Source organism: Manis javanica, chromosome 5, assembly GCF_040802235.1.
Source record: "Manis javanica isolate MJ-LG chromosome 5, MJ_LKY, whole genome shotgun sequence".
Lineage (NCBI taxonomy): Eukaryota > Metazoa > Chordata > Mammalia > Pholidota > Manidae > Manis > Manis javanica.
This window is the reverse complement of record NC_133160.1, coordinates 38,304,910-38,324,932: the sequence shown is the minus strand read 5'-3', so window position 1 is coordinate 38,324,932 and position 20,023 is coordinate 38,304,910. Positions and strand designations below refer to the sequence as shown.

General features: G+C 39.7%; 1 protein-coding gene across 5 annotated transcripts in view; it reads right to left on the bottom strand.

Moving 5' to 3' along the window:
• Positions 1–489: 489 nt before the first annotated feature.
• SPTLC3 (serine palmitoyltransferase long chain base subunit 3) overlaps positions 490–20,023 on the bottom strand; it is a 140,896-nt gene continuing 121,362 nt past the window's right edge. For 4 of the 5 annotated variants that reach the window (XM_037022511.2, XM_037022512.2, XM_073236943.1 and 1 more), the window contains 3 exons: positions 14,531–14,666; positions 10,728–10,857; positions 4,689–6,541 (listed from right to left, as the gene is read on the bottom strand). In XM_037022511.2, coding sequence (XP_036878406.1) covers positions 6,428–6,541; positions 10,728–10,857; positions 14,531–14,666 — 380 coding nt within the window. In that variant the 3' untranslated portion in view covers positions 4,689–6,427. Of the gene's footprint in view, positions 872–4,688; positions 6,542–10,727; positions 10,858–14,530; positions 14,667–20,023 lie in introns of those variants that run through there. The other variant, XM_073236942.1, reaches the window with a different exon arrangement.

The window sequence follows — 20,023 nt, the reverse complement described above, 5'->3', positions numbered from 1 at the left end:
AATCCCTAATCTATCCTTATTCACAATCCAAGTCCATGTTGATTAATTAGAATAACTGAAATGTTTCTTCTCCACTTGGCTATTATAAATAATAAATGCACAGTACAAAATAACAACACAATTTACAAGAGTTAGTGTTCATCTTATTTGAAAGGGACCCACTTTAATAAAATATTTTAATTTTTCTCTATAATGTGCCTGTAACATTGATTATCTATCTATAGGATTTCTAGACTTATCTATATAAGAAATCTTTAACATTTGGTTGATGCCACTTAAAGTTGTCTCATTAATAAAATATCTTACAAATGTATACTCTGAAGTTTTATCTAAGAAGTTTTTGAGTTAAAAACTCTTCAGAGATATCTAGTTGAAAATGTTTTTGGGGAACTGAATTGAATTTTTAAATATCAAACCACTATTATTTTATATGTAAAGGAAAATCCATTTTGTCATAGGTTTCTATGATTTGTGATTTATTGACACTTTATGTATGTAGAATTGTTTTTAAATGACTGGTATAAAGTATAGAATTGCTATGGATACTATTAAAATAGTTGTATGACTTAACTAAAGCTATTTGCAAAATAGATACATTATGAGGAAATCATCTATTGTTGGCAAAAGAGATTGTTTTTCCCTTTAAAAAACTCAGACTGATCGGCTACATAGGCTGGTGAAGACTTTTCATTCAAAAGATGCCAAGATCTTTTTCCATGATCTCACATTGCTGCCCGTTTATTTTCACACACAGAGCCTTATTCATGCTGGGGATCACAGTCAAGTTGTAGGCTAGCTTGATCTCAGCACCATGAAGCCATTCCCCCTCTTTCAGTCTTCCTTACACATTTGCTCCATGAATGCTTCAAATCTGGAAAAAAAACATACTCATGGGCCGGAGAAACAAAGAAGCAGCAATTTCCTTGCCTTATTCCTTGCCTTATTCGATGAAGAGAGCATGATGTGGTGATTGGAGCCAGACTTATCCCTGGCCACGGCACTGCAGCCAACCCAAACCTAATTAAGAAAGATCTTGAATAAACTTGGGTGAGAGCCAAAATTACTAGCTCCTTCAATCAATATTTTTGATATAAAAATTAGCATCTGGGTTGAATAAAAGGGAGCACTGTTTGATGCCACAGCAAAACATTCCTTCTAGCTTCCATTCTGACCTCCTGATGCTGGATATTTTATTGATTTGTATCTGTGATAACTTTTGAGAGCATCTGAATTGCAACTGTCAGATTTACCTCTGATTTGGCCCAAGGGATGCAGTGACAATAAAAGTGACCAGCTCTACCTTAAATCCTGTCTTAGGTGTCGACCTTTTCCAAATGTATAAGCTGTTCTTACTTGTTCTCTTATTCCTGCTTGTATTACCCTGCTAATAGATAAAGTTTAGCTGACTAACTTTTTTAAACATTTGATTTAATAAGAAAGAAGGTATTTTCAGCAAAAAGTAGCCCCCTGTCAGAGTCTTGGAAGTCTTCTTTATATAGTGCTAATCCCCTGACAACTTCAAACTGTTGTCTTCTAAGATGAGTCCATTACTAATCTCTGTGAGGGTCTCCAGAAGATAAATGTTAGGGTTTTTAGTACAGTGCTTGGCACATGATGTGTCCAAAAAATAATTGATTTATCATCTTTTGAGACACTGCACATCTATCTTAAAAATAATCCCTAGTCTTGATTCAGGAAGTTTGCATGCAGGGTTGAGATAGAGAAAGAAAAGTTTACCATTGATGCCTTTGTTACCCTGAAAGCTTGTCTTTTAATGCAGTTGAAACAAATTAAGGAACAAATCTCTACCTCTTAGTGAGACTCAGTGAAATATTTATTGATGAAATGTGATTTCTGGGGGCTTGCTTCAAAATAATCTGGTGGGTGGGGGAACTAGAATTGACAATGTTTGAAGCTAGGTGATAGGTACAAGGGGGCTCATTATTCTATTCTGTTCTATTGTATGTTTTAAATTTTCTATGATAAAACATTTTTTAAGTGGATGGATTAGAAATAAATTTTTCAAGTGGATGGACTGCTCTCAGCTCAAACTTGAGTTCCTCCTCAAGAACTGACTTCAGCTAAACAGAACTGTCTTGACAAAGATAACACCCTCCTCCCCAGCCTCTGACCTGGTAGCTTGTATCCAGTGATGCTCTTTTGGTGGGGAGGAAAAGACTTGATTCTCTTGCCTTATTTTGATACCACCCTAAAGGACCATCTTAATTACATAGCTCTACATAAGATCAACTGAGGCTTTTGCTATGATGACATCACAGTTCAATTTCTCCCTTTTCCAATCCTGTGCCCTTGCTCCAACCACAAAAATTCCGCATTGTATGTGGCCTCAGTGATGTGCTGGTAGATGTTTACCAGCTGGTTCTCCAGATCCTTAATTTGTACTGTTTGCCAATTTCCATAGTGTAAATACTCCCCACATGGTGAATTTCAAGCTAACAGTGTGATGTCACAGAGTTGAGAACAGATGAGCACAACTGGTTCTTGTGACCTGTGCAAGCCATCCTTGCCAGTTTTCCTCAATGCAACTCTTAAATGCAAATATCCATCTCCATTTTTTTTTTAGGGTAACCCAAACTACATCAACACAAAACCATCAATTCTTTTTTATGTTGTCAATCTTGGTGATTTGTTTATTAAAAAAACTAACATTTCACAGGGAAAATGAAATGAAACTGGTACCTCAAATGTCTCAATGAAACACGCATGTACATGTGTGCACACATACACACACATACACCACCCCAACATTGTAAGACATTTCACAATCATTACCTAGAAATATTTAAAATACAGATTCCACCTAATTTCCTAAGCATTATACGACTTCATAGGGAATTCTGAAAGAACAAACTTCAAATATATTGTTCTTACCAAGACCAGAAAAAATTACCAGTGAATCACCAGATAAGTTCAAAATACAGTTGTTATTATTGCTATAAATCAAAGTATATATTTAAAAGAGTTAAGGTTTCCGCATCAGAACTTTTAAGTCAGACTAAGTCATTTTTCCACTCTCTGAAGAAAAATACAGAGGAGCATTCATTTGTATGTTTCAAGAACTGTTAAGACTTTCGATCTATTTAACAGCTGTTGTTGGAATAAATAAATATCACAAGTTGAAGATATTTTTAAGAACAGGAAGAAAATAAATAAGACACCACATTCAATAGAATAGGGACATCTTGTAGGAAATGAACAGAGGAAAACTAGAGAAGGGATAATTTTGTCCAAATGAAGGACAGATTATTTTTCAATACTGGATCCATTTTTGTAGAAAGAGAAAATGCCTGGAAAATGTGAACAAAATGTCCCATTGAGGGGACAGAAAAAAAGTTGGAATAATTCACTTTACCTTAGTAGTATAAACATCCTTAAGTATCAACAGAGAATCAGAACCAAGTTCCTTGTTATGTATGACAGCCAGCTGATACGTCAAAACAAAATCTCCAATAATGGCTCTTAAATTATGAAATGGATTAGAATCCCTTGGAAGGCAGGCTAAAATGTAGATTCCTGGGTAGCACAGCTTTTCCAATTCAGTGGAGGTCTGGCCCAGGATCCAGGGATTTGCATTTCAGCGAACTTCCTAGTAAATTCTGAAGCCCACAGTCTCTGTCAAACCAAAACATGTTGAAAGGCAGTATAGCCAAACATCCAGTTCTGTGATATGATTAGGGCTGTGTCTATGCCATTTCCCTGTTATGCAAATGTATCCCCCTTACAAATATTCATCTGGATCCTTAACCTTCTTTTTCCTGAAGGCCATTTTTAGAACAACATCTTTCACCCATCAACCAGTCAGATTCTCATCTCTGTACCTTTATACTCTTACTCTGGAAAAGAAGGAAAAAGTGTGTGTGTGTGTATGTGTGTGTGTGTGTGTGTGTGTGTGTGTGTGTGTGTGTGTGTGTGCATGTGTGCACATGCCCACATGTGCAATGGGAAGGGTTGGGGATTCAGAATATTACAGTTCTGTTAGAAAATTCTCTCTCCAAGAGAACAAACCAAAGGGACATTTTTTGTCTCTGTTATAGTTATTGGCATTCAAAGTCTCTATTGAATTGAAGTCATGGTTTTATTAACTTAGCAGTAGACTTTTTCTTATAAAAATAAAAAAAGTTCATGTTCAGCCACTTAACCAACCTCATTCTATATGACATATACTAATATAGTACCCAGTGCTGAGAGACCTGGGTCCCTCCTGCCATGCTCAGAAAGCATTCCACTTGGATTACAGTTCTCATGAGTGTATATTCAACAGACTTTCTGACTGATAGGTTGTTCATATTGTATTTGAGAATGTAACAAATTTCCCCAGGACTCTAGGATCTTGATGAAGAGGGGATAACCTGCCCTCTTGCTGCCTATGCTATATGGGTAGTTTCCTATCAGGAGTCAGACTCAATATCTGCCCCCCAAATAATAATGATAGACTTTCCTGCTCCCAAAGACACCCCTCCAGAGGCTTAAAACTCAAAGGTTGGGGGTGAAGGTGTGTATGAAGATCACAGATATCCATAATGGTAGGGGATTTTTATTTTTTGCTGTACCCAGATGGCCCACTACCCTCCTGTTTGTTTGTTTTATAGGACTGAAGGCATTCATGCATTTTGGACAGTTAAGTAGGATCAAACTCACTTAAATAAACATTTTCAAGAGAAAAGATCTGCATATCTTCCTTTTATTTGCACATTTATAGAACATATATTTTCTTTGCACAAGTAATGCTGTACCAGTTCATTGAGAAGAGTTGGAATTTAGTTATCAAAACCAGTTATTGGATGGAGAAGCTTTTTAGAACCCACTTCTCTTCCACTATGAATACTCCTTACAAATATTCATGAGGAACTTATGATCCACTTTCAAACTGTTACATCTACTGGGGGTTATAATTTCCCCATAAAAAGCTTTCCACACTTATCACCTTTATCCTTTAATAAGCTATAAGCTCAGGGCATATTGCTCCATCCAACACCGGTGCTTTGGATTGAATTTCTATCTCAATGCCCAGCATGAAAGTTTAGGTCCATCTGTGTCACACCAAGTCAAACCTCTCTTGAAGTGATTTGTTTATAGTGTTACTTGATGGAGTGGAATGTTCTGTAACTCATTTGAACTATTTCAGAAGCTTTGCTAAAAGGTCACCACTGCTCTTTAGAGTTTCCAAATCTGGGCACCATCTGGGAATTTGTTAAATAAAGATAAGGCTTTCCACTGGCTTTTTCCATACCAATTAGATCCCATTAGCAAGGGGGTACTATTCCAGAGAAGTTTATTTTCACATTTATAGAGAGAGAGACATACAGACAGAGAGACAAAGAGAGCTCAAGTAAATTACAGTGAATTGCCTGATAGTGGGCAAGTCTGCCTGAATGGGGTGTCATTCTTGAAAGAGTTGGGTAGAATTTGCTTTTAAATGCCATTTTTGAATCAATACATTCTTAGTGTAGTCTTGGGGGTCAACTCTAAAGGAAATTGAATCTCACCATTTACTCAAAATTCAATAGGAAAATAACCACTCATGTCTTAAAGTAATAAAGGCTATGCCTGCTGAACATTCACTCCACATGGCACCAACAGTATTCAAGTCGTTATAACTTTATAGTCTTAGTCTAGGTCTAAAATTGGTTTGTGCCTGCTTTCTGCACCCTTCCTTATGAAACAAAAGTCTTAAATTTTCCAAACCTGAACAACCCAGCTATAAAACTGTAGGAGACCAGCATGAAGAAACAGAAAGTTTCCTTCAAAGAGTTCTCTAGGCACTGATGGCTAGTTCTGCTCTCTCCCTCAAAATGTTAACTATGGCTTCTGACACTTGTCCTTGGAAAAAGTCCAGATGTGGCAAATGGTAGAAGCAACGTTTCTTTACCTTCCTGCCTGGATCTTCCCATGATGGGGCTGAGTGCTAGCTGGTACTTTCAGGGATGAAACAATGAGGTCAGCTACTGCTCACCACCCTTGCCCATGTCTGCAGGCGAAAGAGGCAAACCCATAGTGAGGTCTACTGAATTAAAGATCAAAACCCTCTCATTTGTTTAGAACTCCTGAAAGAGTCTGGACCACAGAGGTTGCAGAGTAATGACTTTAACACAGCCTCGTTGCCATTAAAAATGTTCTAAGAAGTGTGGTGTGTGTGTGTGTGTGTGTGTGTGTGTGTGTGTGTGTGTGTGTGTATTTGTAGCAGGGTATCTGGGAGAGGAGAAAAGTAAAATCTGGAACCACATTTTTGTCTCCGCAGTCCCTGGTTGGAGACATTAAAAACACAAAGTCTCCCTCAGTTCACTGAAGCTGGTTTGGAAACCAAAATTATCCTAAAAAAGGGGGAGAAATCCATTTATATTCCTTTTGAGGCATGGAGGGAGGTCTTTCTGGCAAAGTCTTTAGGTCCAATTCAGGACTAGGAAACTTAATCTTCAAGTTCAAAGCTTGTCTCATCATAGAGTTCAGGGCGCGCTGACTTCCTGTGCCGGGAATATTTCAGTTGCAGGAAATCACCCATCTCATCCAGGGCGTCCAGCACCTGCAAAGACACAGCTTTCCATCAGTTATCTTCAGACCCCTCGTGGATCAGTGCTCCGCAGCCTCACAGACAGCCACAGTCTACTTCTGCCAGCTTCTTTAATTTTAAAGAAAAGGTGGAAGATCCAAATCATTGAGGTGTGGTTGGTAAGCTGGCCCTAGAGGAGTGTTACATGCTAATTCATTTTGTTCAATATTTGTATTCTTTAATAGTCTAACTCCACATTATGAATGTTTGATATTTGGGGTGTGAGGAACTGAATAGAAGCATTTGACCCATGCTTACTCTTTAAGGCTTTATTTTAAAGTCGAATGACTTATATAACCTTGTGGAAGAAAAAGATAAGGTTACAGGTCACATTCAGTCATGCCTTCATGACACAGCAAACCAGCCTGGCCAAGGACAAAACAGGGCATTGTGGCAGCTGATCAGCATCTTCCCCTCTCTCCCATGATTCCTACCCATGGGTGTCCTACCCCTGTTCTTTATATGTTCATTGCTATGTTCCACAGAATACTAGAATTTAAAATTACAAGGGACAGAGAGCTCATCTGTTTTGATTCTCTTAATTCAGGGAGGTAAATGCACCTTCAGTTTTACAAATAAAACTGAGATCCCAGAATATACAAAACGTAATTTTTACTTCTAGTAAAGTACTAATCCTATGGTATTGGGCATGCCTTTTTAAACTTTTTGGGCCTGTTTTTCTTAACCCGTCAAATAAGGAGGAAGACAATATAGGGTCTAGTGCTTTGGAAAAGATTAGCATTGTTAACATTAGCATGAATGAATAGTGAAGTTTGTGGACTTTCCTCTTTGGGAAGTTTTTCAAACTGACACCAATTAAGATATCTACTAACATGGGGAGAGTAGTTTATATTTGGGTAGTAGTATTATGGATGATTAAAATGTTGTTTTTACTTCAAAGTATTTTGTAAATTTTTGAATGAAACCTAAGCACTAAGAAAAAGTCAAGAAGATGGTATCTTAAAGGACATTGGTCTGGGAGTTTCTATTGCTCTTTGGTGAAGGTGGGGGAATTGGAGAAGCTCAGTGGTTTTCAAAGTGGAGTACACTTGGAGGGATGCCAGACAATTCATGGAGGATGTGGGCAAAAAACATAGGATTTCTACTTGTTTTCATCTCAATGTTTTTAATGTCTGTCTTTGTGTCTGTTATAAAATTGACATAACACATTGGTAATGCATGTATAATTTGTAAGTGGACTCATGTTGAAGCCCACTGATCAAAGACTACCCAGAACACACCTGTCTGCAAAGTTAGGTTTATCCAGCTGCTACAGCCTGGGAATGTGCACTCCAGAAGAGCCATCTCAGTAGGGAGATGGGAAGGGTTACTTATCACAATTGTGGCCAAGACAATTCTAAGGAAGCAAGGACCAGCTCTGGTTGCATGCTGCCTGTATGCAGAAGTTCAGAACTTGGTTGCATGGAGAAATCTTACCTAGACATGGGGAGAATTAAAGCAAGGCTAGAGCTGCCATTACTAAGGAACAGCCACCACTCGTGTAAGAAGAGGGAAATTTTAAGTCATTTGTGTTTGTCAAGCGGCCTCATCTCTGTCTTGTTCCAAAAATGGCCATAGGATTGACTTGTGTAATATTATGTGTTTTCTGTGAGTGTTGCTTATGTTCAATTGCTACCTTACTGCCCTGGCTGTTCAATGGGTCATTTTCTACTTTCTCTTATGGGTATATCAAGGAATCTGCTCAAAATTTTATATTAATATGGGTGCCTGATCTAGAAAGTTTAGAGGCATCTGTCAAGATGATGTCACAGTGCTCCCTTCAAGCCAGATATTCCAGAAATTAAGAACTTGGGGAGAGTTGTAAGATATGATGCCTACAGAAGCATGTGTTCATGAGCACCTCAGTGCTGATGGATCACAAAAAATACAAACCCACCCATGCTGTCCCTCCTCTCCTGTCATCTCTGGGGTTTTTTCCTTGGCCATGTCCTCTTCTCCCCCATGCCTGCAGGGACCCTTTCTTCCCTCTCTTCCTCCCTAAATGTGTAAGCATGCTCAAGTCTTCCCCTTTTTCAATGGCTTTTTCGAAACCTATTTTTCTTGCTATTACAGCAAAGTTTTTGAAAATTTGCCTAACTTTTCTTACCACTAACCTATACCATTTAAAAGAATTTGTTAAAATTAATGTATTAGAAATATATACTCACCTGGACAACATAGGAAGGTATAAAGAACAATAACAGCAAAGTTCACTCATCATCTCAAAATCCAGGGTTAGCTCAGTTATTCATCTGGAATTCAGTGTTTTTATTATGTGCCTACGGTGTACTACACACTAATTTAAGCCCTAAAAATGTAATGGTGAAGCAGGAAGACATGGATGCTGTATGTGTGCATGTGTGTGTGTAATTCGAGCTCAAAGTATCCTTTTCACTTTTTTAATTCTTTGTGTTCTTACTTCTGTTACCTGAATTCCCCTAAAGCTGTCTGCTCTGAGGAATCTTAAGCTCCTACTAATTACTTAAGCTAATAAATAGTTTATTTCTCATCTCTCACCCCACTTGAACTTTTGCAATTTCATGGGGACATTTTGATCCTCTCCATCCTTGAAACGTTTCCCTTTATACTGTACTTATCACTTTACTGGCTCAAGTCTTTTCAGACTGTTCTACCTATGTCAAAAGCTGGTTTCTCAGGTGTGATTCCTAAATTCACCCTGGGATGTAGGTGCTCCATGGAGTCTGCCCTTCTCCTGTTCCTTTGTATTGGACAATTATATGTTCTCCTGTTGACCTTAAAGACCCATCAGTTTCTCAAAGTGTAGCAGCTCCAGCCTTGCATACTCTTCTAAACTCGAGAATCTGATTTTTTTTCCCAAAGATGGCCCATAGACACATAAACCCAGCATGCTGAGAACTGAGTGCATTTTATTCCTCTGGTTTTAACTGATAAACTGCTTTCCTTATTGTATACCTTATTATACACAACTGTCTTAGCTTTAGCATCCTTTCATTACCAGGTCTAGAGACCTTGAATTATCTAGATTCCCTTTTCCCACATGTGCCCTGCATCCAATCGTTTGCCAAATCTTGGCAGCTCCATGCGTTTATAATGTCTGCTCACAGATCCATCATTAACCTTGTCATCTCTTGATTTGTTCAGATAGCTCCATTTTAGGTCCTTTCTTCTTCCTCTTTCCTCTGGGATCCATTTCTCACATTTGGTTTGTAATGACATGATTATGTCATTCCCTTAGTCATAAAACTTGGATGATGTCCCACAGCCCTTATAGAAAAAGGCCTAGTTCAAAACCTGGGACACACACACACACACACACAATTAATTATAATCCCAAACAGAATAAATTCATCTTGGAAAATAAATTTAGAAAGCTGTGGTAGCATAAAAGTGGGAATGAATCATTACATATGAAGTTATTATATATATATGTTCATTCATTAGAATTATATGAAGGTGGGACTGATTTATTATATATGAGTTTATTCATTATATGTAAATCAGTTATTAAATACAGAGGCAGGAATGAGTTATGTGTATTTGTGAAATATATATATATCACAATACATGTATATGTATATGTGTAATAGCACATGTAATATATAAATGTGTGTATATATAACTGATTTGGTTTTCTGTATATAACTCAACCCCAAACTGATTGAGATGGCTTAGTTCTCTGATATTACTCATTCACAAGATAGATTGAAGTCAAAGGACAATGAAATGTGGTTTTAAAATAATTCACACTTCATATAGGTCTGGTTGATATGGTATATCTGTCTGTATTATTGGTTTTCAAGTGTATTTTAATATGATGGATCTGGTGGCTATGAAAAATGTCAGGACGCAGGCAACTAATGCTGCAATAATATGTTAGACTCACTTTTGCATTTAAGAACAAGTCAATAGTGCTACATTTGGCTGCTCAATCTTTTCTATGAAACCAAAGCATTGACTTGACTCAACTGTTCACTAAACTCATTTTCTTTTCTGTCCCTGAATTCATCACTTGTTGGACATCGTTGGCATACCCATGTTTTTAAGCAGTGAGTTTTATTACTGTTTTCCTAAACTACCCAGAAGAGACCCAGGGAAACCCAAGCTAGTTCACTAAAAGAATGTGTTCAGAATCCGAGGAACCAGTACTGGAGATCTTGTTGGCCTATGGTGGACTCACCGCGTCTAACATCTCCCGTGTATGTGCGGCTGAAATGCAAATCCGGGCCCGAGCTTCTGCGAGGGGAGTGGCTGGAAATCCAACCACCACCACTCCGATTTTTCGGTTTAGTAGATGCCTTGCAAAAGCCCTAGGGGAAAGGCAAGAAGGAGGTTAACTGAGAGATGACAAAATGATCCTGCAAAAAAAGGGATATGGCTTATTGACTTTATCTTTTTTTGTAACAATAGATAGTAAAATGATTGAAGTTATTAAACTTATGTCAAATATAATTGACAAGGAAATGGGGTAGTCAGTCACTGATAGCACCCATAACTGAATGTGTATATTATGGGACCTGGCATTGTCATTAGACAATTGTGAGTACCGAGTCTTTGACACTGAGCAGAAAATTCTGCTGTATGTGACCCTGGTTTAACAAGTCTGCACTGATGTAAAATCCTTTGTTTGCAAGGTTTCTAGGAAGAAAAACCAAACAACTAACAATTATATAAAGAAAGAGTATATATATATATGTAAAATGCAGACCCATATGTTTTAAAAGCTAAATACCAATGGCGTAGCATGGTAATTTCAAGAAGTCTATACTTGGTGACTCTAATTTGAAGACCAGAATCAGAGGGTCTGCAGAAGCCAACCCCATGCCATATTTTCACTCTAGAGTCAAAGATTTTATATTCCTTCAAACCAGAGATAGGAAATAGCAAGGTTCTCCTTTTTTAACATGTGCATGAATACACCCAGGTATGTTCAGGGATAATACCCACTGGCTAGGTTAACGGGAATGGGGCAGGAAGATGGAAGGAAAGGTGTACGGCAGAGGCTGGCCAGTAGACACAGCCTGCAGGACATAAGTCATATGACTACAAAGCTCTTTGATGCAGGGTAAAACCTTTTTAAGTCATTATTCCTTCCCCTCACCTGCTTCTAGCCTCTTTCTTTCCCAGAGCTAATATCCATAGCAATTTGGAATATCAAGCTCTCAAAGTTTGTAAATGTCTTGTGCCCAGAACCCAGGTCAGATAAAAAAAGCACATGTCTCAAGTGAATCTTTCCCCTTTGTGCTCTGTTGCTCTCTGCAGGAAACCTGAATGATTGGGTGGCTCTGTCCACAGTGAGGCAAATATCTCAGATCTGTTCCTGGCATTCAGAGGTTGCTGGTGTCTTCTTGTAGGCTGGAAACTGATAGCACCACGGAAACCTTCCAGTCATAACTCAGGAAAAATTCTTAAACCAGATGTGGAGAGTAAGCCTGCCCATTCATTCATTCCTCCTGCTGTTTAGCTGTCTGACTTTTGGATGCCTCATGCAGAATGCAGATAATTAAATGAAGCAATGGAGATTTCAGGATGTACTGAACACACAGCCCCTCTGGCCCCCTGGCTTGAGCAAGGCAAGATTCACCCCTTGATTTGGACTGGGAAGGTTACACGGAGATGAAGCTTTCTAAGTGAGAAAGCTTGAAAACAGAAGCTGTTCTTTCTTTTTCTTGATCACCCTCTGGAAGGCTGCCCATGGAACTGCACAGGATGAGAGCTCATACTTGTCTGAGAAACAAGTCAAGTGCTTTTATTACTAGAGAACAAACCACCTGACCCGTGATCTCAGGCTAGTATTTAGGACTCCCCAAAGACCATTTTCATTGTCTGCATGTTTCTTTTTTTGCCAGAGGAAGTGTGTTTTGCCAAAGAATGTAGAGCAAAGCAAAGGACTGTTGATTCATTAGGCTAATCTGAGGCCTCCCTGGAGCCTAAAATTTACACTACTAGCCCTAGCCTCCTTCAGTTAATGTGCGCGATTGCCCCAGACATTTTATATAATGAACCTCTGATTTGTACTCCCCAAAGATTAGAGCTGGTGTAGTAAACTATGTTAATAATAATAATAATAAAACATCAGTACTGCCTTGAATGCAGCATTTCTGCATCTTGTGTCCCACCATCCTCCAAGTGTATCATGAGACTCATGGAAGAAAATGTAAACCTAGTACTAAAGAGTAAACACAATACATTTTTGCCTAAGTGACTCTTTTATAGGTAAAATCACATTATCCTGAACTCCATAGAAGATTCCAGTGGTAGAGTTGTAACAAAACTTCGTTCAAAAGGATAACTGGCTGGAGATCATATTTTCATTCTGCAGCAGGTGGAAATGTGGAGAAATCACGGTGCTTTTATTAAAATAAAAGGTTTTAGAATGAGAAAATGAAAGATATGTTCATAGGCTGGCTTATGTAATGAACTCCCTTGTCTCAAAACCTTCTATGAATAAACCTTCCATTGAAGAAATATCAGAGAAGGCGACAAGGCCAGGTAGCAGCAGGAAGCTCTTGTCAGTAATTCTTGCCAACAAGAGATGATACTATCTTTTGTAATTAACCTGTTCAAAATTTTTTTAGATAACCCAATTAGTTATTTTTACCCCATTTTAGTGACTGATGCCTTTTGATTCACCAAAGACGACATAAAAGAGAGGTAAACTTACATTCTCTATTGCTTTAATGAGATGTCCATTTTTTCCCTGCGGACTAAAGCTGGAGAGACTATTCTGTTCATTGAAAAGAACTTTGGTTTAGGAAGAAAATATGGAACTAGCTTTGAAGAAAATATGAATTGGCTCTACTACCTACAACCTGAGTGATTCTTAGAAAGTAGTTTGACTTTTGTGTGTCTTAGTGTCTCATCTGTAAACTAAATCTGAGCCTTCTACCCTTACTGGGTGATCACTGGGTCTAAGAGCCTTATGTAGCATGTAAGTAGCCTTCATCCATATTAGCTCCTCCTTAAAAAGCATCTTAAATTGGAAGGCACTAGATAGTTTGACATATCATCTAGTGCCCAACATAGCATAATTGATGCAGAGAATAATAGGATCTTAATCTGTTATTTTCCTGGAAATTCTATTTTTATTAATGTAACCAATGATTGCAATAGCTATTTTGGAGAGCCATGTGGTTACACTGGAGGAGAATCAGGACCCTTAGCATCTCATAAATATATGTTACTACTTTCCACTATGAGTGTGGTCAGACATACAAATAAACATTTTACATTTAGAAAGGATTGTAATAAACTTCCTTTCCATTACAGAGGTAATTAGTCTCTAGCAGGTTGGAGAATGGCTCATGTATAAAATTGTCTAGGCCACACTGAGAAAAAATAATTTTATCTCTCTGGAGTTGTCACTAATGCTCAGTTTCAAAGCTGCCATCCATGGAAAACAACCCTAGACAGACTTACAGGTGAGGCATTACAGTTTGGTGTCAAGAGCATGAGCTTTGGAGTGAGCCTAGTTTTGGGTTTGCCTCTTGAATTTACTAGAGCTCTACTTGTGTGATGTTGGACAAGTTAACTGCTCTCAGCCTTAGGTTCCCTCGTAATTGCAATGAGGCTCCATCTTCCAGGGATGTACATGACAGGTCAATGGGAGAAATGGTAACACTGTTTTCAAATGTTGGGAGAGATGGTCTTCAGAAGTTCCCCATGAGAATGTTCTGGGGGTAGGGTGCAGGATCATCTTTAATGTACAATTGAGGCCTGTGGGGAGAAGGGACTCACCCAAATTCACAGAGCTTGAAAGTGGTGGGCCTTCTGTACACCTGGTTCCCTACCTGTAAGACCTGTGAAAACGCCCTGCTTGTGGGCTGGCAGGTGGATTCTTGGAAAAGTTCTACAGGGGAATTCTGAACTTGGCACCCTGTTCCTGGTGCAAAATCAAAGCCTCTGCAGAAGGAGCCTCACAGAGTCAAAAGCGCCATGTTGGTCAGATCACCTTGGGCTCAGGTGTTATTCTTGGATACTCACGCCACTTTAGCAGGCATATAAAGGAGCACAGGAATAACAGGAGATTTCTCATTGCCGTAGATGATGAAGCCCATTTTGTTCAGTCTCTGTCTGAAGTATCTTGTGTTTTTTGCAAGTTGCTGTATTCTCTGCAATCCTGAAAAGAGACAGGCAGAAATCCATCAATTCCCACCAAGAAGAGGGAAGCAAAGGTCAAATTGACTAATCCAGTGTCCCTGAGTCTTTCTGTAGGCTTGTGTCATTAGCTGGGAGGTGGTCAAAGTAGGCCGAGGATATATCCCCTGGTGAGTAGGTGTGCGTGCTGAGGCCTGACAACCCTGAGCCCCAGAAGGCAGGATGTGGGGGGATGGTGCTGTGAAGTACTGCTAGCAACTAATGGTGGGCTAGGCTGCAGGGCAGTCAGGGTGGGGAGGGTGTCTAGCAAGAAAAAGATGAACTAGTCATTTATTAGTTATCTATTGCATACAAACTCTGCTCTAAGTGTTTTAAAAACATTACCTAAGGAGAAAGTAGTGTGACAAGAAGTCACACACACACACACACACACACACACACACACACACACACACACACACACACAGAGCAGTTGCTGGTAGAGGCTTTTTAGCCAAGCTGAGCTGGCCCATTAAGTTGTCTCTCATCTAAGTCTCTCAACAAAGAACACTTCACCCACCTGAATTGGAAGGGGTAGCACATCCCTGACCAAAAATAGGTCCAACTGAGTCTGGGACTGTTTTGTGAGGCATTTAGTAGTGGCAGAGTAATAGAGGAAAGGGAAGAGGGGCACCTCACTTTCCCCAAGCAGAAAAATTGACGATGTTGGCTCCAAACAGAAGGTCAGGCAAGGTACATGGGTCCATGTCCAGAGTATTGGTGCTTCAGCTCAAAGGCTTATCCTCCATCCCTTGTGTGCATCCCAAGGGGAAGGCCATACACATGAAATGACAAAGGGAATTACAAAGCAGAAAGAGTCCTGACAACTGCCCCCTCCAGTCCTGCTTCTTAATCAAGTGAGTATACCAGTCCAAACCAGAGCATGTTTGCCCTAATGAAGAAGATTGATGAGACTGGATATTTAAGTCCCCTAGAAATCAGCCAATGTTTGCATTTGCTGCAAGGTTGCTAATTCGCAGGCATGTGTTGTTATAGCTGACTTCCATTCTGATTGGTCCAATGTTCATTCAAGCAGATCAGAGCCTTCCCTACCAGCTATTCAATATTTTGAACATCATGTCTGGATGTCCGTAACTCCCTGGATGGGAAATGGATAAAAATGTCAGTAAACATGTCAGTCACTGTCCTCTTGCTCCTTCTTGGAGAAATGGCCCTAGATTGTGCTTTGACAAAGCATTGAGCGCTAGGCATCTCCTGCTCAGCATCTTTCCTCCAGGGAACTAAGATGTTCAGGTAGAGTTGGCTCTGCCTTTCTTCTTTCCTACAAGCGTGGCATGTGACCAGGGCCTGGCCAATTGGAATATTCCATCCCCCCAAACACGATCTAGGCCTATCAAAATCTTTCAGATCTACTGGAGAAGAAGTGTAAGAACAAAGTCATCTTTCAGCTACATCTTTGTCACCATGCAGACGAAACCTGCTTGAGAATGATTTGACTTAGAAGGAAGCCAAAACACAAGGCAGTCAGAGTTCCTAATGGTGTCATTGGAACCCTTCAGTCTAGCCATGCCTAAGTCAGTCCACCTTTGCACTGTCCCTGTTGTTGAACCAATATATTTCTTTTTTGAATTTCAGCTTCTTTGAGCTGAATTTATACAACCTATAACTAAGTGTGTCCTGTGTCTTACCTCTAAAGAAGAAAAATAATAACAACAACAATAATGGTAGCTCACAAAAATGTAGTGCCACTACTATTGTAAGCACTTGCCATTTGATAATTTATTTAGCCTTCAACTGTATTGAGGTAAATGCTGTGATCTCATGTTATCCAGGAGAAGGAACCAAGTAACCTACCCAAGTTCAGAATGGGGAGGTAGCAGAGCCAGAATTCAGACCCAGGTAATTGGGTTCTAGAATCTGTGCTGTTAACCACTTCATTTGGAATTTTCCTAATAGCAATAATGGATGGTATCTGGATAAATCCATCCAATGGATGTGTACAGAGATAATGGATGATGGTTATCTCTTTTCTACAAGCTCAATACAATTTACCTCTGCCAGGTGTTAGGATCATTGCCATACCGAGTTTTTTGAGTAGAGGCATTTCAGAGATTGAGGGCTGAGCAAACTTTTGACATCCTCACATTGTGTGGGAGTGGGTAGGGCATCTCGCACAGAGTCTGCGGCCTGCCACAGGGGAGGACTGGTGAACCCCATTTACTTTGAGTTGGGGGCCTGGAGGGCTACTCCTGAGAGGTAAGAATAAACCAGAAGTAGATGGGCCCCCAAAGGGTACTTTCTTTAGCCAATCATCTGACAGTTTTCACTATGCTCTATGTCTTCCCAAACTGCCTCAAGATCTTCTTTGGAGAGTTTTTCTTTGCTCATCAGGCTGAAATCTACTTGACTTCTGTGACATCTTAAATGTGTTAACAATACATGCCAAGGAACCAAGAGATTTAGTTGAGTACAAGACCAACGAAGGGGGAGGATATTGAATGCTTCAATTGTCCCTGCTTGTTTTCTGTTACTGCTCTTCACCCAACCCCAGTTCTCAAGGAATATTCCTCTCCAACTCTGCCCACTCTCAGAAAGCAGGTTGTGATGGAGAAAGTATCTGCCTTATTGTACTTTCTCAGGAAAGTTGACCTTTCAACCCCACCATGCTGGATACAGCTATAGGATGCAGGTCATCCTTGACCCAGGTGTGGTCCATCTGGGTGCTGGTCAGGGAGCCATGAATTGGTTTATTATGGGAACTTCACCAAAGAGACAATAAATGGAAATTTAACCAATACGATCTTCTTGCTGGTAGAATGTAGATGTGAAGCATTTAGAGAGAACCAACAGTTGGTAGTAAGACTATAAATTGAGGGACATAGAAAAGCTTGTCGACAGAATCTATGAGACAGAGGAAGCCATTGGTGGGTAGAAGCTATGGTGACCCATGAAGAAAAGAGGTGGGCAGTTCAAGGTCAGTCAGTAGCAACTGGAAGAGAAGAAATAGAAACAGGGAAGAGCTTGTAATTTGGTTGGGGAGACAGACATTGCATACACAGAAATGGATGTAAAATTTCAACTCTGATGCATAATGCTTTATAGTGCTATAAGAGCCCATGTCAAAAAGATTGAATTAAGTCTGAGAAATAGATAAATAATGAGTGAGCTGAGATCTGAAGGATGGACATGTTAATCAGGCAAAGAAGCAGAGGAGAGCATTCCAGGCACCCAAAACCAGGTACAAGGGTCCTATGGTTTGTAGAAAAACAGTGTTTGAGAACCAGGCAAGATGTGGTTGAGTGTGGGGCAAGAGGAGGCTGAAATGGTGGGTAGACTGCATAAAAGAAAAGAAGGAAAGGGACCGAAGAATCCCCCATTGAATGGTTGGGAAAAGGAGAATGAATTTAAAGGGAGACAAACAGAAGCAATCAGGGAGGGAGAAGATACATCAGGAGATGAAACAGTGTTCATTGGACTTATCAGCGTGACAGTCAGTCATCTGTTACTTTGGGGTCCCTGCCTGGGGCTTTGCTTTTGAAGAAATAGGTAGTTGTTGGTATAGTTTACTTTAACGCAGATAAGTTTTTATTTCCCCACCCACTTCCTTCAAAAAAAAGATAAGCCCTATCCCCTCAAATTCCAGATTTTCAATCTGAATACAAGTAAGGGATTCAGAGAGAAACCATTTATACAAATTTTGTTGCATAGACATAGATAGCTTTTTTGTTGCTTCAAGATATAATTGTTTTGTAACATGCTAACGTGTCCTTTGGAAACTTTTATGTGTACAGAGGGCAACCTAGTTGAAGGACAGAACTAGAAATTAGAAAGGAGAATGTTTGTCTTTACTTTAAAACAAATTTCATCCATACATTGAGACTGTGTTTAGGGAGATGAGAGTACAAGGGATTAAGGACAGAAGAAGGTAAAGAGGGGCTGGAGTAAGACTTGTTTTAAAGAAGGTGACTCACATGAAGGCACAGATATACATCTTAGTGACTAAAATGTATTCCATATGGCCTGTTGCCTTGTGTATTCAGTACTTTTGTAGATCATTAACTGCACAATGAATAGATGACTTCATCAGCCTGGGTCTGACGATTCCTAAATGATCCCCTTCAAAGACTACAAGGATTTCCTGGTCTGGAAATGCTTGAATGACTTAAATTGCTTTTCCCAATGGCATTATCTTTGCATTTGCCCATAATGACTCGTCTATCATTGGGCTGCCCGGCTACTTAATCAGGCCCGTTTGTCTCCTCTGCCTTGATTAACCCAAGTAACTGGATCATCAGCTGCTGTCATAACTTTACTGCTTCTAGATTCTTTGGAGAGTTGACCAAATAGATCAGACTATTGACCCCAGGGGCAACTGACTCTTATGAACTGAACATTTTACTTCTGCCCTGTCTTTCTCATCTCTGACCCATGTAGCACAGCATGCTCACTACCCATTATGACACACTTCGTGGCCACCATGTTTTCTCAGGCAGGTCACTGTACACGCTTTGAGGTCTTCTGAGGTGGCCAAGATACAGCTCCTTTCAATTATTCTATTTCTCACTCTTTAAAATTGGAAACATTCTCTCACTCTTGGGGGCCTGGGGGCAGAGAGGAATTTGTTTGTATGAAATGCTACTCATCTAGACAGGATGTAGGTGATTTTATTAATGATGTGCTTTGAGATCCTTGTTTGAAGAATGCTCTGTAAAAGCGGAAAGACTGTTCAGCACCTGTACTTTTGTACAGGGATGGTCATACTGCGATGGCATGAGTCTGGGCATGACAGTCACATCTCCTTCCTAACACTCAAAGTCCCTAGTTAAATAGTTTCTGATCCTTCTTCCACATACAACACAGAAGACTGAGAATGTTCCTGCTCAGATAAATAAACAAATGAGCTGATCTCTTTGATAGTGTTCTAGAGAGTTCATACAAGTGTTTATTTTGCTATATTCTAGGTTCTCTGGAAAAGAAATAGCCTTTGGGGTGAAATGGACTAGAAACCACACTCCACCTGGACAACTTAAGGTTTTGAAAGCTCAGTTTTACTTGCAAAATAGAGGTAAATGTTTATTTCACCAGAAGATTAGGAAAAATAAAGGGGTTGATTCAGGAAAGTGCTTAACACTGTACCTGGCATGCAATAGGTGCTTGAAAAATGAATTACCTTTCTCCATGGGGTAATAGTTTGTAGTGGCCTCAGTGGCACCTCAGAATCATCTGGAAAACTTGGCAAAACCCCATGCCCAGACAGCACCCCAGACCAATTAAATCAGGACATCTGGGGATGGGACCAGGCATAAGGGCTGGTTTTCACAGTGTGCAACTATGGAGACACAGATGGCTCAGAAATAGCTGCCTGCACCAGTCTGAGCC